Source organism: Polyodon spathula, chromosome 1, assembly GCF_017654505.1.
Source record: "Polyodon spathula isolate WHYD16114869_AA chromosome 1, ASM1765450v1, whole genome shotgun sequence".
Taxonomy (NCBI): Eukaryota; Metazoa; Chordata; class Actinopteri; order Acipenseriformes; family Polyodontidae; genus Polyodon; species Polyodon spathula.
Window position 1 is genome coordinate 47,161,913 of NC_054534.1, and position 23,273 is coordinate 47,185,185.

The 23,273-nt window shown below is 40.9% G+C and overlaps 1 protein-coding gene across 1 annotated transcript in view; it reads left to right on the forward strand.

Moving 5' to 3' along the window:
* The window catches only part of melk (maternal embryonic leucine zipper kinase), a 70,679-nt gene extending 47,607 nt beyond the window's left edge, over positions 1-23,072 (forward strand). The window contains exons 14-18 of the mRNA XM_041256756.1: positions 6,297-6,525; positions 12,683-12,782; positions 13,026-13,194; positions 22,058-22,161; positions 22,580-23,072. Of these exons, the coding sequence (XP_041112690.1) occupies positions 6,297-6,525; positions 12,683-12,782; positions 13,026-13,194; positions 22,058-22,161; positions 22,580-22,757 (780 nt within the window). The 3' untranslated portion in view covers positions 22,758-23,072. The remainder of the gene's footprint in view (positions 1-6,296; positions 6,526-12,682; positions 12,783-13,025; positions 13,195-22,057; positions 22,162-22,579) is intronic.
* The last annotated feature ends 201 nt before the right edge of the window (positions 23,073-23,273 follow it).

Consider the following 23,273-nt stretch of genomic DNA (forward strand, 5'->3'; position numbering starts at 1 on the left):
TGAAATCATGTGATCACTACAATTTAACGCAGGTGGAAGCCACTTAACTTGGTGTGTGATTTTGAAGGCGATTAATTACACCTGAGCTAATTTAGGATTGCTATTACAAGGGGGGTGGACAGTTATCCAACCAAGCTATTTTTATTTTTTATTTTTAATTTACAAATTTCTAGATTATTTTTTTTTACTTGGAAGTTATGGGGTAGGATGTGTAGATAAATGAAAAAACAAACAAACAACTATTTTAATGCATTTTAATTCCAGGCTAAAGACAACAAAAGGTGAACATTTTGAAAGGGGGTGTAGACTTTCTATGACTACTCTCTCTCTCTCTCTGTGTGTATATATATACATATATATACACACACACATACACGCCCCCTTTGTCTAGCTGACCAAGCAATAGACTCAAAATGAAACCTAAACTGTGAACTCCGTCACATGATGAGAGGCTTAACTAGTTCCGGCTAGGCGTGCCATGCACATATTTTTATAAAAGACTATTAAATTCTTAGTCTTAAGATACTTCTAGCGCATAACATGCATATCTAATGAAAACTATGAAATATACATTTTTCAGTGCTGATTTGAAAGGGAAAGTATTAAATAACTACAGCCTAGGCTGTTTTATTCAATTACAGATACTATTTTTCACACTAGACTAAATTAGCAGAGCCTTTGGCAAGGCACCAGTCTGGCAAAACTTTCCATTTATGTGTGTACCGAGCTCTAGTGCTCGGCGCCCTAGCAGACTGTAGTGTCTCTAATACTACATCTGGCGAACCTCGTCTAAATAGATGGCTCCGTTCCACAGCCAGACCCATAGTTGGAGTTGGGCTGGGTTCAGGTGCCATAATAGCCCCTCCGCTTGGCTCAGGAGGTCCCTGCGCAACGGGAGCTGCCACAGCTGATCCGACACGTCGGAGAGGAGAGCAAACCAGGGGCACCTCGGCCATCTGGGTGCAACCAGCAAAACCTCTCTGATAATGGTAGTGGAGGGAACGCATACAATAGCCCCTGTGGCCAGGGGTGAGCTAGTGCGTCTACTCCCAGGCCCCCCCTGTCTCTCTTCATGGGGAACATAGGGGGCAATGAGTGGACTCGGCTGTGGCAGAGGTCGACTCGTGCCCGTCGAAACCTCTCCCACATCTGTTTCACCACTTGAGGATGCAGCCTCCACTCCGAGCTATCTGAAGTTCTTCTGGACAGGAGGTCTGCTGCCTTGTTGTCCACACCGGGGAGGTGAACTGTGGAATGCAAGTGGAATGCAAGTTTCTGTGCGTCCGGGACAGGAGTCTGTGCGCTGCGTGGTGAAGGCCTGGCACGCGCAGGCTGCCATGGTGGTTTATGTAGGCTACCACTGTAGTATTGCCCGTCCAGACCAGCACATGCTTTCGCAGTAACTACTGTCGAAAGTGAGATAACGTCAGGTTCACTGCTTGCAGCTCTTGGGCATTTATATGCGCTTGCTACCAATGTCCCTTCCACTGACCTCTTATTCCTCTCCCATTCTAGACTGCTCCCCAGCCAAGGCTGGAGGCGTCTGTAGTGATCACTTCCCTTCTGTAAGGGCAGCCGAGGAGAGAGCCGAGGCGCAGATTGCCGGGGCGGAGCCACTACTCCAGTGTCTTCCGGTATTGTATGGACACTCGCACCAGCTGGTATCAATCGTGGATCGGGTTCAACTTGAGCGTATTTACCTAGGCTTGAAGCGGGCACATTCTCAGCAGCCCTAGGGGAAGGATTCTTGAGGCAGCTGCCATCGGCCCCAACAACCTTTTTGAAATATTTTGACCTGTAGAAGAGCATCCTCTCTGAATTGAGAGAGTGTGACTTCCAGTGACTGAATCCTGTCTTCCGACAATGAGGCAAGCATGCTCACAGAGCTCAGTTTGATCCCCAGGAACACTGTGGACTGAGACATTACGAAGTTGCCCTTTTGTTGATGTATGGAGAGCCTTAACTTCGTCACATGATCTGTGACCTGTTTGGCGTGCGCCTCGGCACGTGCTTTGGAACGCATGCAAACTAGGCAATCGTCCAGATAGTTCAGGATCCGAATACCCCGCAGCCTGAGTGGAGCCAGTACTGCATCCATGCACTTGGAAAATGTGCGGGGTGCCAGCGAGAGGCCAAAGGCAGCACACAGAATTCGTACACGTTGCCTTGAAAGGCGAAGTGCAGATATTTTCTATGCGCAGGACGGATCGGGAAAGTAGGCATCTTGCAGGTCGATCGATCTGAACCAGTCGCCTGGTTGGACGGACTGGAGGATATGCTGTGCTGTCAACATGTTGAACTTCCTCTGTTTGAGGAAAAGGTTGAGGAACCTGAGGTCCATAATTGGTCTGAAACCACCGTCCCTTTTGAGCACCAGGAAGTACCTGGAGTAAAAGCCGCTGAGGGCATTGCTTGGGCTTACCAAGCGTACAGCATTCTTCCTTTGAAGATTGGCAATCTCCTGTTGAAGGTGTATCACCCTCGCTGGTTCGACGGTACTGAAGAGCACACCCTTGAAGGGTGGCGCACCTATGCGGAATTGTAGAACGTATCCGTGTCTCATTGTTGATTTTAGCACCCAGGAGTCCTGGGTGCAGCCTTGCCATGGGTCGTTGCAGTTGGTTAGTCCGGTTGTGGGGGGGTTTGGTTGCAGCCGGGGCCCCTCAGGGGCGGTCTCCCTTGGGCTTGGGAGGGGGTGGGTCTTTCTTAGACCCCGGCCTCTGTCTCCAGCTGGAGAACCAGTTATCCCTGGCCTGTGGTGGTCCCCTGCTGCTGACTCTACCTCTGCCTGCTTGTCTACTCTGGGGTGGAGGGTGAAGTTCAGACCCTTTCACCCTAGCAGGCTGCGAATGCCACCTTGGGCGCTAACTGTAAGCCGGAAGGCACGAAACCTTGTAGGCGACCTCCGTGGCCTTGTCGCCACCAGCTACCTCCCTTATGCCTGACCTAACTCCCCTAATAGGTCGGTCATCGCCTTAGCTACCGTCTGGAGCTCCCCTGTGTCCGCTTCTGTAGTTCTTTCTGCTGGGGATAGGGCTGCTCTCCGTCGCTTAGTTCTCCTCACTTCCTACAGGGAGAGCAGTCCAGCTCACCTGCCAGTGCTTTAGCCTCGTGTTCTGGCCCTAGGCGTCTGGTGCAGGACTGGTGCTCATCCTGCCTTGACAGCTTCACTGAGCACTGGTCACACTGGTGAAACCCAGTGAAGGACCCAGTCGACTGGACCGACGTGGCTTTGCAGGTGAAGCAGCTGTGCTTGGTGCCGGGCTGTCGATGCCGGGCTGTAGACTTCCTCTAAGCTATTCACCTGTACCGAATCAGTCAGTACTGGGATCGGCGTCGAAAAGAGCACAGTAGGTGCCGAGTCAATCGGTGCTGATGTGTCGCGCGGTTGGTGCAGGGCTGTAGACGGCTCCGAAGAGATTCAACAAGTCAATTGGGACCAGGTAGGCTCTGTTTTTCTCAACCTTGTAAGTAGGCGGGAAAACCACGGTCGATGCCAAGGTATGCAGCCGATTCAGTCGGCGAGGGCAAGTGCAGCCGTGCTAGGAAAGCCCGAGGCTTGAGAGGTTTTTGTTTTTGGTCGCTGTGACAGATTAAATCGCCGTAGAGGACGACGCCGCGAGCCCACGCCGTCTCCTTGCAGCACCACAACAGCTCCTCACATGGTATATCAACTACACAAGCCCTCGTGCAGTGAAAAAAGAGTAATGGCCGCCGCCAATCTCAGAAGAGGGGTCGAAATCATCTGTAGTCAGTAAACTGATGTGAGAATTAGGCGAGAGCACTCTTTAGTAACGCTCGAAAGCGTGATTTTAACCGTGGAAATTATATTTATTTGCGGGTAAAACCTAATAAACCAGCCAATTTTGGTTCAAGAAAGCAAACGCAGTCTGATCTGTCTCAGTGAGATGAGAGAGAAAATGGCAGTGTGCTACTGTGAGGACGTCCCTCTTCAACAGGAGGTGGGAGGGACTTCCCCCTCACAGCAGGGCCCTGATAGGGCAGCTTTTTTATAGATGCTCAGTGATTGATGCTCAGAGAGGCTATTCCCATTCGGTAATGGTTGTTATTCGAATTGAAAAGGAATATTGGGTTTTGGGATTTTTATAATACTGTGTTCTAATTTGGGGGCTGATGATTTAAATGATCTGTGAATGCCCAGATTTCAGCAGTAGAAACCTGGTAAAGGACTGATTACACTGGGAGCGGTAGTGGTAGCGGAAAGCAGTAAGCGGTAAAACGTGCAGTTTATCATATTACACTGGCGGCGGGAAACCTTGAGGTATATGTAAATACATTATCACATGTTAGTGTTGAGAAAATTAATTTGATGAAGGATGTCACAAAATAAAGGTTAAATATACCTTATTACTTTTGGCGCCACTGTTTATTTTAAATTGATCAAAATGACCGTGGCGCTTTGACTGTGTAGCCTGTATTGTATATTTGAGTAAAGGCAAAAAGTAATAGATGAAGGTTATTTATCATTTAATATCATTTTGTACAATTACAAGTGTAACATTTTTTTTTTAAAACAATAAAAAATAGTATGTGGCATGTTAAAAGTATATAACTGTACGAAGGGGTTCATTTGTGCTGGATCGCAGTAGATCCAAGATCTTGTAACTTTTTGAATGACAGGTGAGAATATAGTTTGCAGTGACCAATAGGAAAACAAGTTATTTTATTTTTGTGGCAAAGTGGTTAACTGTATGCAGGTGAAGGTAATGGAGCAGTGATCAAGAAACACAGACAACGATATTCCAGGTGCAATGTTGTTTAATTTGTAATCGGATTGCCTGATAGCGTAACAGTAAATAATAAACAATGTTAACAGGCAGTACAGCAGCGTGTGTTGCTCAGTTTAAATCCACTGTTGATTCCCAAATAATATACATTCTTGTTCTTATTCACCCACACGTAACACAGACACAAATACAAGTCCACAGTGCGTGCTGTAGTGCTTGTAGCAAAGATACAGTTCGAGTGATATAAAGTGCAGTGGTGTTGGTCTGTGTTTAGTGCTGGCCTTTGGTGACTGGATCGTATTTCAGCCGTCTAGATAATAACAAACAGTATTTTTAGACAGGACAAGAAACAAACAAAACACTCACGATGACAACACAGGCTTCTCCTTCTGGTTCACGTTTAACCATTTCACAAAAGAAACAGATCACATCACTACGTCCCCTTAAATACCGTCAACCATGACCCCTTGGTTAATGAGTGCAACTACTCCTCCAATCCATGGATGCCACAACATTTCCCTTCCAGGTCGGTGATTTAATGTACTGTAGCTCCGCCCCCTTTCCACTTCCACCTAACCCTGGGAATGAATGGTTGGGCCATCCAGTCCAGGGTACTCTGTTCCCTTTACACAGCGCCTTCGCAGGTCAGGAGGGAGATCTAGCACGAAGAATCATTCGATATCTGTCACAATGTTTAAAAAAATAACTTGTGTACATAACATGTACAAAAGGTTTCCTATTCCATGAATTGAATGACAAGTGTTCTGTAACGATATATTTTAGAATGGGGCAATGGGTAAGAAAATGACTTTTTTTTTTTTTTTTTCACAACCCAAACGGTGAACTACCAAAAAACTAGTGCTTGTCACTCCTGTTTGTCAGATTAGTCAGCCCATCGCTGGTATTGTTCAAAGATGAAGATTATATTAAAAAAGAGCTAGGCAATGGTCCGCAGGCAGCTACCGACACCAGCAATAAGACAGAAAACCCACAAGCACATGAGAACTTCAAGCACATATATGCATGTGGGGCCTATGTTGTCTCTTTTTGATCATTTTAATTTAAAACATCACCTGAGCAGAGAAATGTTATGGAATGAGTAAAACTAGTAGAATTGAATGTTTTCTTATGCTTGAATTCTTTTTTTTTTTCTTTTTTTGATAGTGTATGCAAATAATGACTAATTACTAATCCGAAATCTAGGATTACCTGCTTAATCCAAGATTTACTAATCCTGGTCTAGATTTTTGTGGTGCAATGTAACTGATTTAAAACATGACCCCAGGTTAACTAACCCTAGTTTAGCATTAAATTTAGATTTATTTAATCCATACTGGTGCAAATTGAGCCTTGGTGTTTTAATAAGTACAGTAATGGTACAGTGTAGGACAGTAATCTATTAAATAGTGATGGTGGGCACATATAATGGCTTTTCTGATTAGGTTACAAACATTGACAATATGGTAATAGGTAACGTGTTTAATAGTATAATTTAAACCCCTATTTCAGTTAAGTTATGATCTACTCTGTAATTTTATTTTGTTATAGTGGCCCAAAACTCGATCAGTGCCTGACGATGGGGATGATGAGTTCCTGTCTCCCAGCAAAGAGGGAGGTTGGTCCAGCAACTTTGAAAATAAGGAGAACGTTCACCATTCAAAACCCAACCAAAAAACTAACAATGCTTTTGTGCTGCCTGCTCCAAAGACCCCATCCAGCAAGAAGAAATCGGTTGTTCTAACAACTCCAAACTGTAACCGCGCTGCCCATTCCATGGGTGAGTATGGAAAAAGGAACTTGAGTGTCAATTAATTTGTAAGCACAAATAAAAAGTCCAGCCTGATTTTTTTTTTTTTTTTTTTTTTTTTTTTTTTATCTCTAATCAAGAAACACAAAGTTGAATAAAAACAAAAAACATAATAGATATATATCGGTAGCATTTGAGAATGCAGTACAGCTAAAACAGGAAGATTAATTAAAGCTGCCACTATATCCAAAAGTCTGGTTTTATAAAACTCCTAAATGCAACTTTTGAAAACAAAAACAAGACAAACCAACCACCGGCACTGTAAAAAATCACCAATGCAGGGGCGCACAAACACAAGACATAAAACAAAAACAAACATTACCTTATTACTAGGAACAAAATGAGTAGTGAGGAATTTGGATAACTGCAAATATATTTCCTCTTAAAAGTGGTTTACTCTGCCATGGCCAAATCTAAGTAAATCTTGAGACTGGAAACATTTCTAAATCCTTAAAGATTTCCCTTATTGAAAACATGTTACTTTAAACCAGGCATGTACAATTAGTAGTGTATACACACCTATTTATTGATAGGTTTACACATTAAGTTTACAGGATGTCCATTGTGGTATTTGAGCATATCTTTTTGTTCATTTAAGTGAACAGTTACATGCGATGCATAAAGGGTGCAACCTGTGATTTTCAAAAAGCGTATGCAGTAGGAGTTACAGAATGGGTGAAAGTTTTCCATCAAAATGGCTTCTCCCAGGTCTGTTACTGATTTGTGTACAAATGCAAAAAACAGTCTGTGGAGGTGGGGTCTGGTGTTGAAGCTCCTTCGCTGATCTAAAAATAGAACCATTTTTAGATAGACACGCTCCATCTATCAAAATTCGGCTGGTTTATGACACAGGAGCGCTATTATTTACGACATCTGATTGAGTTAAGCAGAGACTGTATATGAGGTAGGTCACGTGAGCTGTGCTTTCACTTTGTGGACGCCGCGGAGATGGTGTACATCTCGCCTTCTATATAAGTGTGTTCCCTTTCAAGTACGAAATGTAACCATTACCGAATGGCCATTTACCTCCTAAGACATGAAACCTGAATAAGATATAACAAAGCTGCTGTGATGCAGTCATGCCTGCCCCTGATAGTATAAACGACTGAGTGCACAGATCTCAGTGCTGTTTTTCCTTTCAAAAACTGACGTAACAGAAGAGCCTATTCAATAAGTATTTGTTAGTTTTTTTTGCTATAGATTTTCACATTTATTGTGTTTCTACACAAATTATGTGATTTAAAAACTAATCCTGTGTTTGTTTTATTAATTACATGTATTTGTGCACTACAGCCTGCTGCTTGTTACATCCCGCTGCGGCCTTCTGCCCAGCGTGAAGCCAGCGCCTCGAGTCTCTCCTTCCCAGGGATCAAGCAACGTATGACGTATGTCAGCTGACTTTGTGCTCTCCCCTAGGCTGCAATAGCTCCGGCAGGAGTTATTTTATTCTCGTTTTGGCTTTGGCCTAAAATTACGAGACGTTTTGTAAAATTAAAGTAATTGTTACTGTATTTTGCTGAGAGAAATATTTCTTTTCTCATTCTGTTTTTCTGTTTTCAGAGAGTAAATGCAGGCCTGTCTGTGATGCGTGCTGCGGCACACATGTAGTGATAGCAGCTGCTGGGTTCAGCAGTACTGTGCAGGACCAAGAGGCTGCTTTGATTGTGATTGCCACAGTCTTTGCCACAGCATCTTGATGCTGTTTTGGCAACAACTTTTGCATCACCATTATGAGGCCTGTTATTTCATTCTAACAAGCAGGCTTCCCTCAGTCTTGTGTGGGTACTGATTGAGTGGTTTAGCCAGTAGCTTGCACAGGTTTGCATCCCTGTACTGTGCTACCTGTGGTAACTGCAAACCAGTGAACCTGTACCATACTGTTACCGAGGTCACCAACCCACTCCATTCCTGACCCTGTACTGAACCTGGACCTAGATGACTGTACCAGGCCCGAGGTTACCGTACCGACTCAATTCCAACAGGCTGGCTTCCTTCAGTCTTGTGAGTACTGACTCGGTGGCTTTGCAGGACATCCCTGTACAGTGCTACCGGCAGTAACTGCAAACTGGTGGGCCTGTACTGTGCCGAGGTCAGCGACCCACTCTGTTCCTGGCACCATACTGCACTAAACTGCAGTACTTTTTCGGTACCGTACCAATCCAGTACTCAAGTCAGTGAACAGACCTGGTACCGCCCCGGTTCTGACCAACTACCAACTAGGGCTTACATCCCTAATTCTGTCCGGTACCAAGCCGGGCTTGTTCCGGTCTTGAACTGTCCCGTTGTTCTGGTCTTGAACAGTCCCGTTGTTGTCCTTTTGTCTTTCAGTGGATGAGACCACTACAGTGTTCTCACCGAACACGGGAGTCCACAAAAGAGCTGGTTAGTCTCCTTCCCAAGAGCTCAAACCAGCAGCAAACTGGTGCCCAAGGCCCCCGAACAGCCTCATAGACCGTGACATCTGACTGCAGCTAGAGGTGGTTTTCATAACTGTCCTGCCGCTGCACACCATGGGAGCTTTAACAAGGTCTGCCGCCAGGCGCAGAGGCAAAAACCTCAGGCTAAGTCGAATGCCCAACAGCAGACCTAGGAGCTTGCTGCCACAAGCCCAGTGCTCCTTTTCACGGAGCCACCTGGAGTGTTGGTGTCAGTGCACCACTGACATCTGGGTGCTTACTACTGTTCAGACCAGCTATTTTCTGCAATTCGAGCATGGTCCCCCTCGCTTTCGGGGAGTGGCTACAACGTTGGTCACGGACCCGCTAGACGCTGTACTGTAGTCTCTAGTACATCTTCATTTGGAAGAAGGTTTCAGGGTTTGAAATTAACCCACCTGCCAAACGGGGGTTAATTTCATTTACTTATACGCCACAGTGGCTGGTACGTTTTTGCACACTTAACATCACTCGACTGTTGTTCAAGAGCAAGGCGACCGGCGATCATCGATGTTGTGTTGCCGTGCAGTTTATACTTTCTACTGGTAATCGCCCTGCTCAAACTGCAGTCGCTGACAGTTCAAATCAACTGACCTTTGACCTCGTTGCTATGATTATTACAACGCCAAAATGGACGACCGGTTGTTTGTCGGTGCTGCTCGGTGTGTTTATCCCTGCATATATGCAGTCGGTAGAGGTGATTATAGAGATCAGATGAAAAAGGAGAACACATCAGTATCAATTGCTGAACAATATTTGCATATAGTATGTGGAGAGCAGCATAACAGGAGCGCCACTTCTGTATCTGTATGTATGTCCTTTCTTTCCCTGGTTTTTGCTAGTGCTGTGTGTGTGCGTGTCTCATATGCAACTTTAAACGAGTTAACACCGGTGTAAACTTAACGCAATGTATTTGCTTTGTTTCCATGATTTGAAATAAGTCACTAGTATCGGCAGACCTGAAATAAGATATCACTTTTGCTGCCTCCTAGTTGCTGCTACTAGTTTGGAACATTATAACAAATTAGAAAATTGATCGGAGATTTCCTTAAACCTGATTGGTCAATACAAAGGCTTAAATCTCTGCTGAAGGACCTTGAACGTTGTCTTAAACTGTTTAATCACTTTTCCAAATCAATCCATGTGAAAATACGTAAATACAGTATTGCTATATTTTACCTTTTGCCTACTTGTTGAAAGAAAGTCTACGTTGTCCATTCAAAATGGAGGCTTGCGGTGATGCAAGCGCATTCTGTCTCTTAAAGGGATTGTTGCCTGGCCCTGATTGGATAGCAGATTCTTCAACCTAATCAGCATTGATTGGCTGGGCGCTGTCACTGCGCTACTAAACACTCTTGTGCTGTGTTTTTTTTTTTTTGATCACAATCGCACTTTTGGGGAAGCACGCCCTATGGGGCAGACCACTGCGTCTGCGATTGCACTTGTTTCATGATCATAATAATAATAATAATAATAATAATAATAATAATAATAATTTGTGTGCTACAAACTGTGAAAGGGATTCAGGTGATTGCTAGTAAACTATAATCAACCACGTTAAAGTACATTCTGATTTGAATCACTGACAAAATGGTAACTATAACAATGAATTTTGGGGAATTTACTATTTACTGGAATAAATTTAATCGTGAACTGACTTGTTTAAGCTTTAAAAAACATAGTAAGTTAATGTTTAGCAGATCCTCAGTCAAAGTGTGGCAATAAAAATAGGATTTTTAATTTTTAGAATTATTTTTAAGAATATATGGTTGTTGAACAGAAAGGACTAAATCTAGGAAATAATTATAGGCGTGACAAACAAGCAAGTATATTTACGCACTACATTGCTGAGGTAGAAAGAAGAGAAAAGAAAAAAGTGTAAACTTTCTGTCAGCGATGTCAGATGTTCAATTAACAGCACTGTCATAGAAGAGGAGCTAGTATATGTATGATTCTGGCACAAAGGGCAGGTGACTGTGCAGTTTGTGTGCTTGCAGTCTGTGGAGATGCCCAACACATCTCAGAAGCTATATTTTCACTCATGAAGCAGATTTTTTCAGACCCTGTTGAGATTGCTCATAAACGTTGCTTGTTTTTGCATTTTCATTTGTCGTCATCCATCCCGCCCCCCGGAATGATGTTTGCCGATAAAATGTCTGTGTGGCTGGTGGATTATTTTCAAGCCCTGAGGTTTCTACTCCAGGTACTTCCTGGTGCCCAAGCGGGATGGTGGCCTCCAGACCAATTCTCGACCTGAGACTGGTCAACCTGTATCTGAGTCGACTGAGGTTCAAGATGTTGACCATGCAACAGCTGTTGCAGTCAATCAGGCTAGACGATTGGTTACCACAGTGGACCTCCTTTCCAGTCTCACAGGGATCTGCCGCTTCATACGCTCTGACCAGTGCAGGCCCTGGCATACTATGTTGACAGGACGAAAAGTTGGAGGCAGTCCAAACAATTTTTTTTTTGTCTGCTTTGCGACTGTCCCATGGTCAAGCCCTGTCCAAGCAGTGTTAAGGGGGGTTTCCGAGTTGACCCTTACAACACATGCATAAAGGTGAGTTTCTTCCTCAATGTTTTAGCCCTAGCTACTTGTAACTGGGGTTTCTAACTGTAACGCACAAGGCAACCTCAGCTTAGCCTTGTAGCATTCTGATTATGCAGCAATCTTGCCCTTGCAATGGCTAGGGTGTACTGATCCATTAGGTAGTGGTTACATTTCGTATTTGAAAGGTAACATTAGGTTAACATTAGGGCTGGGACAATAGTGTTTTTTTTTTTTTTTTTTTTTTTTTTACTATCGATGCATCATTTTCATAAAGACCCGATGCAATGTTTTTTCATAATACAAAAGAAACGTGTAAATAAGTACATTTATTTTCATCAAATCTAATCACGAAAAGTACATGTTTTTCCAGTTGAACTTAAAACTATAAATTTCTAATTATGTATGTCTATTCACTTTTGGCGAGTTTCCCCTCAAAACGTTAATACAACATTACAAATAACTCCAACAGGGAACACAAGAATAACTATTTACAAGTCCAATGTAACAGTCTTGCTCTCTCAAGAGCTTATTTTCTGTTTTTATCATATTCAGAAATATTATGACAAACATCACAAGCATTCCTGCTTTGCTGAACACACGCTCGCTCGGGACCGATGTTACAGGGATACTTAACATGCTCTTTGCCAAGGCAGCTAGGTTGTGAAAGCATGTCTGGTTATTTTTCCACCAAATCAGGTGATCTTCCCTAATGTTTATGGAGTTTCAGAAGCATAAATCGTCATCTCTTGTTGGATTAAAGTCTCCTTGGAAGTGGTGTGTGTTTGTTGCCGTCCACGAAGTAATACTTCCATTGCTTGTTCGATGGTTATTCCAACGACTTGATGCGTTGTCCCAGCCCTAGTTGTCATAACCCTGGTTCCCTGAGAATGAAGTGTAACCATTAACCTTCAAGGTAGCTGCATACATGTTTGTAGCATTCTTGAAGCAAAAATTGACGCTGAGATGTCATTTTGTGCAGTCGTGGTCGAGCCATGACTGTGTCACAGTCTGCGAGCAGCTTTGATCTATTTTATTAAGGTTTTTGTCTTTAGGTGGTAAATACCCATTGGTAATGGTTGCATTTGAATTTCGGGGAACAAGGGTTATGTTAATAGCCTAATGCTATCTTCTCATTTTATAGCAGGAAGCAGCTACAGTTCTAAGGACACTTCTACAAAGAAATATACAGAGCAGCTGGACACAGATGAGTTGGCAGTTTTGTCTTTCAGTCCAGAACGAAGGTTTGTCTTAATCACTTGGTTCTGCTGGGGGGTGAGGTTGTAGTTGTGAATTTGATGCAGAGAAACTTATCACTTTTCAAACAGTATAGTGGAGCTGCTCCAAGTGTGGTTTCAGGTTGATCAAGGCAATACCAAAGCAGTACTGTGTGAACTACAGATTTTATTATTGCCTGAGGTTAAGTTTTAGAAACCCTTATTGGCACAAGCACAAGTTTTAATTTTTTTTTTTTTTTTATTCAACAGGTCCCGCTCTTTGGAATTAGACATACACCAAGCACAACTGGACAATAATCAAAAGAAAAAGGGGCCAAAGGTATTTGGAAGTCTAGAAAGAGGTTTGGACAAGATGATCACAATGCTAACTCCAAGCAAAAAGAAAGGATCCACAAAAGAGGGGCCTAGAAAAATCAAGGTACAGTAGGCATGCATGATCATTTTTTGTTTGGTCCAGAGTATTTATGTATGAAAAGATCTTGTAAATAATCACCTGAAATGAGGAGAACTTAGAAAACTGCAATGAAAAAACAAATTTACTTGTTTTTGAATTGGGGTGGAGAAGTAAATCTAATATTTACTTATAAACACTGTTCAAGTGCAAAATGTAACTATTACTTTTATGGGTTTACCTAAAAACCCGAATCCTGCATATTGTATACCAAAGCTGCTCTTTGAGCCAGTGACGCAGTCATGGGCCGATCCCAAAGGGCTGCGTTTGCAGATCTCAATGCCATTTATGCTTTCAAGACTGACCTGAAAGGAGAGCCTTGTTCAGTTAAGTATGTTGTTGCTTGTAACTGTATATATTTCACGTTTGATTTGTGTTTTTACACAAATTATGTGATATTTAAACTAATTGCTGTAATAGTTTTTACTAATTACACATATTGTGTGCAATACAGCCTGTTGCTTGTTGCGTCCAGCTGCGGCCTTGTGCCCCACGTGAAGCCCTGTGTATTTTTACAGGTACTACGCGCAGGCCTGTCTGTAAGACATGCAAGGTGGGTCTGCTTGTTGAAGACAAGCAAGGCAGGTGCTCTTCCTGCATGAGGCCAGAGCATGCCAAGGATGCACTGGTTAATCACAGCTTCTGTGAGTTTTGTGTCCCCTTTTCCAAGTGCAGCACTCAAGGAGCACTCTGATCATTAATCCTGCTCACTGCTGTTTCCCATCACCCTCTCTTAGAGGTGGCTGAGATCTCACTCCATGGCTCTGTGCCACGGGAGAGCAGACAATGGACCTAGGAAAGTAGCCCAGGCAGGAAAGCGGTCTTCCTCATCCTCCTTGAACTCTGCTTCTCCCCCACCCACGGAAGAGGAAGAAGGATCACCATTCCAGGCGTTCGGCAGACTCAGAGCAGGTGAAAAAGTTCTAGGCAGCTGTTTCCCACCAAGGAACCGTTCTCACTGAAATGCTGAGGGGATGTTCAGCGCTACCTGCCCTGTATGTCCCCATGGTGCTGTGAGTACAGATTGGCCACAGGATCGCTGCCTCCTGAGGAGCTGGGCAAACGAGCTGGTGACATGCCTTCTGCGTTTTACGCTCACCAGCAGAACTTATACCACTAATCAAGAGGGCCTCAGCAATCTTGCAAGTGCCCTGGCCTACAGCAGGGGAATCAAGGCAGTCGATTTTCGACGATGAGCCTACCGCCTCTCCCATATCCACCCCAGTTCACCCAGATTTTCTCTTAGAGATCCAGTCTTCCTGGGATCATCAGGCAACAGCTCCTGGTGTTTCCTAGTCAATGGATGCCATGTATAGGGTGCATGATGCGGAGAAGCTGGGCCTGGCCCATTTTCTGCCGGTTGAGACTTTATTGCCACCTTGGGCCAGGCACTTAATTTAGCGCGTCTATCAAGCTGTGCCGGGTCTCTGAGGTGATCTTCAGGAGAGCTTATTCAACCCTGGTAGCCTTCCAGTTACGTTTGCTGCGACCCCTTTCTGAGAACCGCAGGCCCACTACACAATAGCTAGATGAGCTGCATCTGGTTAACAAGAAGCTGCTCCATGTATCCAAGCTCAATGGACAACCTATAGGTAGAAAGTTGGCTACGCTGGTAGCTGCATATAGGCAGCTTTTGGCTTTTTTAGGCATGTTCAGGACACCCCGATCACTGCAGGGCATATGTTTGGTCGCACAGTGGATGACATTACGATTTTCCCTTTCCAGTCCAATGTTGGACCCTAAAGACGTAAAGCACAGGCCTCTAGTAATTTTTTTGGCTTGGCTAGAGATGCAGTACTGATGTCGCTTAGCATTGCAATGGCCTTTTAAACCGGTTTTACTCGGGGTGGGGGGGTTAGGTGGGGGATTTAAACAGTGCGTGTGAAAATAAATTGGACCTGACGTGGGTTCAACCCCACAACTTGTCCCATGGCAGTAATGCTGCAGTTTTGCAGGACCTGTTTGATAAGAGGGAATCCCCTCTACATTAATGTCTGTCTGGCAGCCTTTCAGTTCGTCATGTCAAAATTGACTATCTCCCCACGAGCTCAGCTTTCTGGCGGGGCAATTTTTTGAAAGTGGTTCAGCAGCTTCGGACGCTTATAAAAGACATTGTTCCTCGCTGGAGGTTAAACGTGGCGTTCCATATACTCTTGAAGCCTCCATTTGAGCCCATTGATCAAGTGACTGTTTGCTTGCAATCTACTCCGCTAAGCAGGTGCGTGAGATTCAATCATTTTAAATTGAGAAAACCTTCTTAATTTTTGCAGAAGCCTGGACAAGGGTTACATTTCATACCAATCCTGCTTTCTTTCTGTGCATTTCACATCAACCAGTCTGGAATGGAGGCTTTCCATCCACCTCCTTTCCAGTTTGACCAAGAGTGACGTCTTGTTGGTGGCAGTCCGAACAGTTTTTTGTCTCTTATGGGGCGAAGTCCCATGGTCAAGCCCTGTCTAAACAGGCTATCTAACTGGATAGCAGACACAGTCAGGACTGCCTATGAGCGAGCCAACTTGCCCCCTCCAGAAAAGCTTACTGCCCATTCCACCAGAGGCATGGCAACTTCGTGGGCTTTATTCCAGGTTGCATCAGTCAAGGACATTTACAATGCAGTGTCGTGGCTAATGCCCATACCTGTACAAGGTTCTATAGACTGACTCTCATGGATCAAGCTTTGGTATATCTATTCAGGTTTTGGGTCTTTAGGAGGTAAACACCCATTAGGTAATGGTTACATTTCTATTTCAGGGAACCAGGGTTATGAGAACAACTGAATATTTTCTATTTTGTGTTGTATTTATTCTAAAACAAAGAAAGAAAAAAAAATCAATAAAATAATTGAATGAATATTGGATTTCAGTCACCGATCAGTTTACAGGTGTCCATTTGTCTTGTTACGAATACATTATTTTTTAAATAAAGTAATAATATCTGATGAAAAGAAAACTCAGTTATGATAACTAGTTGTTCACACAGAAATTGCCTGTACCATTATGGAAGCAAATGAATTATAGGTACGTAAAATGCATTTATAATTTACAGTACCATATGTAAGGTACAACTGCAGTTTGTGGACAAGTTGCTGTGGAATTAGAATAATAGTTTTATAGGATAATCTGTAGAATACAGTATACAAATATACAAAAGGATTATATATTTTGTGTATCCTACAAATGTTAATTACATTTTTCAAGCACACCCTTCATTTTATTTACACAATAGACAAATTAATACTCAGTCTTTTGTCCTGCAAATGTGTACAAGCTTGTGATTTCTCAGCACATTGTTTTCATTTATTTTAAATCCCCTAATTACGGCTCTAGTGGAATACAATTTATTGTGTTGCATTGTGTTACCAGTAACTACATTTATAAATGAGCCAGCTATTCTATAAATAACATTCCCTGTGTTTTATAAACTGACCTATCAACTGGAAACAAGCTAGGCTTTTCTAAACAGACTGCCAATAATGCAACATGTGTAAAATATGATGTCATTTGTGGGTACCTTAATTTGTAACATGTTAAACTTATTTATCAAACTTTTTAAAAATACATGTTGATTACTCCTTTCCATTTTTAAGGATGTGTAAAAAAAATATAATGTTTATCAATTCAATTTCTAAAATAAGCATATTTTAAATATCCAGTTTCAGGAAACGTTTTCGAAATTGAATTAATAAAGGTCTATTCACACAGGCATTTATTCGTTGTGTTTGTTCGTTTGAAAAACTAAACCTATACATTTGAATATAACCTTTCAGACTAACACATTTACAAAAAATTGCTGAAATACACTGCAGGAAAAAAAATCGAGCTGCTGCATGGCTATAATAGAAAGAGGCAAAATAGACTGTTCACTAACTCAATAAACAACCAAAAGGAGGTGCATGCATTTTTACTTTTCTTCAGCATTTAATATGCTGTAAGCTTTTTAAAAAATACTTTAAAAGTTACGGTGTGCAATTTCATAATTTGAATTTGTTTGGATTTAAATTGTAAGGCAAATCTTCTCAGCATACAGCAGCAGACATAACTGCCTTTATCCAAGGCGACTTACAGAGACTAAGGCGTGTAAACTATGCTTCGGCTCCAGAGTCACTTTCACGAAAGACTGAGCACGAGGAAGTTAACACTAGAACTACCGGAGCTTTTTGACCGATCTTGGTTTTTAAATACACTTTTCTCCACTGATTTGGCAGCTAGGCGTCTGTGTGTTTTTGATTTTCCCTAAATATACTGTATGTATTAAACATCTCAAAGCATCAGTAGGACCCAGGATTGCAGAAACTTACGGCGATATAATAAGTTATAACTAGACCTATTGGAGTTGTCATTTTGACCGTCGTAGTAAAAATGGTGGGTTTGGCTTAGTGTGTGTGATCGAGCTGCTGAACTTGAAAGCTTTGTGTTTATTTTGAACAGCTACAACAGGATACTATTTCAGACAAGTGATTTATTGAAATACTGCAGAAATACTTACTATCTAGTGAAAACAAATAGACAAACACAACTTAGGACTGCAGTACTTTCAGGAGTTATTGGAAGACGAATCTGGAACGAAAATGCTCCAGACCAAGAGACAGTAATGAAACTTACTGTGATCACAAGTGGGGTTACTGTTAGTGAAAGTGATAAGGAAGTTGCTGAAATGTTGTGTTCCGTGTAACAGCTTGTGGACGTAGAAGGGCTGCACTCTAACAGTCTACAAGTGCAAACCAAGAAATAAAATGATTTTGCTGAGCACACCTTTGCCATCAGGAATGATGCAAAGAAGATCCCAGAGACCTGTACAGTTTTTTTTAATTCCACAAAGCTTGGAGTTGATATAGCAGACCAGACACATGACAGCTGTGCTGTGTGCAATAAGACAGTGTGGCAAGTGCACTGCACCTGTCTGTGTTGATTGCACAAACTAGACTCCACAAGGTACTTTTTTTTACATTCCACATTTTGAACATTATACATTTCCATCTTTGTAACAGTTGTAAGTTACATCTTTTGGACATTTTGAACAAATTTTTTACAGTTTTACCTTTCCAGCTTTTGAACAGTTAAACAATCCAAGTTTTTAACAGTTGTAAGTTACATCCTTTGAAGAGTTGTAAGTTCCATCCTTTTGAGTTTTTGAACAGTTTTTAATGTTCTGTTGTGCATGAGTATATTATAAAACAAAAGTAGTTGTTATATAATAGTGTAGCAAACCAGCTATTGCAAGACTGGAGACGCAAATTACCGCTGAATAGCTAACAAAGTCAACTCGGGCATAAAATGAGGCGAGTAAACAGAAAACACTTGTATAAAATAAAAACGCTGAACAGATGTGGGCACTGTAATTCTCTAGTGCTCTACAGGGTGTGAAAGCTTCTGCTGCAACTCAAAAGTTGCTAAAACCACCCCATTTTATAGCCCAGTATTTGCATACATGTGCAACATTTTACACAATGCAACCAATCAGAACTCTCTTTCCAACACCACCACCAAGCCTGCTGTCCATCATGTATACCAAGCAGGCTGTAAAAACTATATCGGACATAATCCTGGAGAAAAACATTGTCAAACTGAACGTTTTTTGCAACCCTGTTCTTCTTGATTGTTTGCTCGCCAAATATCACAGACAAGATGGGGGAATGTCTAATTATAGCAGTGCAGCAATAGCCTGTTCTTTATAAAAGCAGCACAAGAAATATCTTGATAAAGATTACAAATAAATTATGGGAAAATATAAGTGAGGAATTTGGAATTCCAGGTAAGCACTATTTTTGGTATGTTGAAATAAACACACTGTTTTGACTACAGTGTAAAACTGTCTGCGCTGTCAGACATTACATCTGTATTGTTTAAAAAAACAAACAAAAAAGTTAACATCAGGATGCGTGGAAATAATTGCGCTTTGTAGTTATATCTGTACTTCTAACTTTAACATAGAACAGATTCATAGCGTGCAATTCTGCAGTAGTTTTATACGCATTTTAATGTAGTTGTTAAAAAGACCGCTGTGGTAGTTCAAGGTATATATGTACGTCTGGTAGTTCTAGTGTTAAGTGACTTGCTCAAGATCACACAGTGAGTGAGCCAGGATTTGAACCAGGCACTGTCTGGTTACAAGCCTTTTTTTTTTTAAATTGCCGGACCACACAGCGTCCTCCTATTCAATGAAATGAAAACACAAAAGGTAGTTCAGTAGAAATGGTTAGATATGTTGCACTGGGTCACACCAAATTAAAATGACAAGTTGAAAAGATTGGGCAAGGGCTTCAAGGCAAATAACAGATCCCCAAGAAGGAATTACAGCATTAAACACTTTGTGACTTCATATTATGTATACAGTAATCTATACGGTTTACCTTTTAAACTTTTGGGTATTTCTGTGTAATTTGCTTTATGTAGTAGAAAGCAACATAAGTATTCTGTATAACATATAAATAAGAATTGCATAGTAGAGCGTTATATTGGCATTCATTTTTGTAACATTTACAGTTAAGTCTGTGCTTTACATTTTATATTTCATAAAATATACAAACATACAGTTTAAAACAAGTTCATTATATGTCATCGTGCCTATTAGTACTATATAGAGTGCTCCACAGTGTGTTAAATCATTCTAAATTAGGAGGTCTTGAGAGGCTTTGCCCAAATGTAAACTGTTTTGACACCTGCTCTCATTTAGTAAACTGCTCACAATGGTCTGACAGTACATGTTAACCTCTGACTTCAACATTTCAAATCAATATGGCGACACCAGTCAACTACTGAAGGGGTTTATTGATTATTCCCTGACGGAACATTAAAGGGTCATTGTGTGAAGTGGACTTGTTGGAGAGCGAGTGACAGTTGGGGACTGTAAAGCTTTAGATCTCAACCAAGGTTTTCTTGTAAATATGTGAGGAATTTATACTTGTATTCACAACTTTCACTGTGGTTTTCAATTAATAATTAAGCATCTCTCCTCAGAAATTGTAAACAAAATAATCACATCAAATGTGGCTCCACAATGTTTTTTACTATGGCGCAATGTTTTTCCAACCCAAGCCACAGTGGTTACGTGCAAATTGACATCAATCAGGTGGGTAGTGCACAAAACTCTGGTAGCATAGAGATGATTGAGAGAGAGGCTATAAATCCCTTTGGTCATGTAAAGGCATTCTGCAGTGCCCGTGTCTGAAATGACCACTATTAAAATACGAAAACTGTTTATTTTATTAATGTATTTGAACTTTTAGTTGTTTTACTGAATTAATTTATTTGAAGGAGACCTGCAGGAACTTGAATAAATGTTTAGTAATTGTAAGGTGATGTAATTTTGTTCTGTACTTTAGTATTTAGCCTGTAAAACATGCAAACAGTGATTTATTTTTGTTTAGTATTTAGAAAAAGATCAAAATTAATGTCTAATATTTGTATTTGCATAAGTCTGCCTTCTCTGAGTCTTGCTGCAAGCCTTTCAACAGAAGGAATACCGTGTCTTTGTGATACGAGACACCATCACTTTTCTTTATACATTTCTAGGTCTATACATATACAGACCAGTCATAATAAAAGTGAAACATATTTAAATACAATTTTATGTAAGTTCTACCATATTGTGTGACATTTTTATGTATTTATTAAAAACAAACAATATATAGCTTTTCTGAAAAGTTAAAGTGAGCATGTACTAGTTGGAGAAATGAGGAGAACCTACAAAAAGGAACACATATCAGACAGAGTGAAAGAATTAGTGCATTATATTATCTTTTGAAAATCTTAGCGGTCAACACTTACATTTATTCCATTGTTATTTACCGGTAACCTTTAGAATGAAAACAACTCAAATCTTTAATTTTGAAAATGTAATGACACTAAGGTTATGACATATTTGTTTTTCATGGATTGCTTGACATCCACTGATTCATGGACACCAGGTTGTGAACCAACCTGGACAATCAACATGATATGCTTTTTTGATAAATTGGTTCAAAGAAGGTTGGACTATAGAGGAATTTACCATTTAATACTATCTTGGAGCACATTTAAACAAGTTAGCGGCACACTGTAGCTTTAAAAAAACAAACAAACAATTGTTTGGTGCTCCTCCAACAGCAGAAATGACTGACAAGCTGGCTTGCCTTCGTACTTCACTGTGTCACAGTAAAACGTGTCTCATAAAAAGTTTAGTAAACGTCTTTATTTTATAGAAAATATAAAGTGCATAAAATATAATAATTATGTTTGATTCCTTTGAACATTTTACATCTATATAATTAAAACAAAAAACAGGTAATTTGCATGTACAGAGCCAGAATCTTGCATTAACATTTATTAAAGCAGCTCTGGTAGGCCTCACCATCAAATTTAATTATTTGCACATCTCAAATAATAAGTTAAAATACACTAATATAATTAGATTTAATATTTAAATAATTAATTTGCACAGTGGTGCTGCAGAAGGCCTTTACGTGACTGAAGGGATGTCAATAATCTCTATGGTGCTAGAGTTTTGTGCACGCCCATCTGATTTATAATGGGTCAGTTTCCACATGACCTCGTTGGCAATGCTTGGGGTCAGGTAAATCATAATAGAAAAACCCTGTTTGATGGGGATATTTTGTTTACAATTTCTGAGAAGAGAATAAATTGTACCAACCTAACTGTAAATGTTTACTGTAATATCAATACCGATGATTGGCAGCACAGTTAACCACTACAAGCCGATTTAGCAGGTGTTTGTTTTGTTATAGTCCAGTGACAAAATCCTGAAGATCAGTAATTCAAGTTTGGCTTGACATCATTTTAGTTTCAAACTGATTTTTATTTTAATTATATTTTTAAATTCTGTTTTAATTCAGGCACAGTATAATGTGACATTAACAAAGAGGATTAATGCAGAATATGTCCTGAATCAGATCATCGGTATCCTTCCAGAAAAAAATGTTGAGTTTGTACAAAAGGGGTAAGTATATTGAATACAAATATATATATATAAACTGTAGTTATGGAAAGCTAACTTTTTATGGGGCAACTGCACTTTGTTTGTTGAAATGCTCTTCCCATGCTGTAGGTCATGGCGGTTGTATCACCGCAAAGCTGCTGGTTAAGTTATTGAAAATTCGGGTAATACATATTAGCAAAAAATTTGATGTTATCCTCCTACTTCATCTGTGCTACAGATGTTTACATAGTTTGGGTTTAAAAAAAAATAAATTATATAAATTGAAGATATTTGTAATTAGTTTAGAAAAACCCTTTATTACACTAATTATCCTAGAATGTGTCAGTGCTCTACTGTATTGTCTAACACAAGTTAGTTTCTTAGTTCCAGAATACTTCCTGTAAAACAAAAAAATAATAATTGCTTCTATTCCACACAGATACACACTGAAATGTAAAACCCAGTCTGATTTTGGCAAGGTCACCATGCAGTTTGAGTTGGAGGTGTGTCAGCTGAGCAAGCCAGAGGTAGTGGCAATCAGGAGACGGAGGCTAAAGGGTGACGCTTGGGTGTACAAGCATTTAGTGGAAGACATATTAACCAGTTCAAAAGTATGACAGACGAGACACAATAATACACAAGTCTGCCTTACTCTGTAGCTAATCTATATTTCACCATTACATGAATTAAAATGATGCCTTAGTTTGTTTTAAAAATAAAATTAAAAAAGAAGGTAACAGAAGGTCTTTGAATGAATGTCTAACATAACACAAGAATAGAATGTATGTCCACGTAATTTTCCTGTGTATCATGTACAATTTTTCAATGTTGACTTTAATATGTATGTGTTTGTTTTTGTGCTGGCAAATCTGTACACCTCATTCTTCTGTGGGGTATATCGTCCTGTTTTTCAAAATAAATGTGTAGATATATTTGTTGCTGTTTTAGTGCGCATTACATTTGAAGTTGTTGTCGCTGCCAGAGATGATCCCATTTGCAAGCATGGCTTTTAAACATGTCCAAAGCATTATTCAGTACTATGTTTTCATTTGCATAATTCTCTTCCTGTCTGTGATTTAAGTAGGATTTATTGGGATCGTTAAGTAAGCCACAGCTGTGGTTACCAGAGTTAA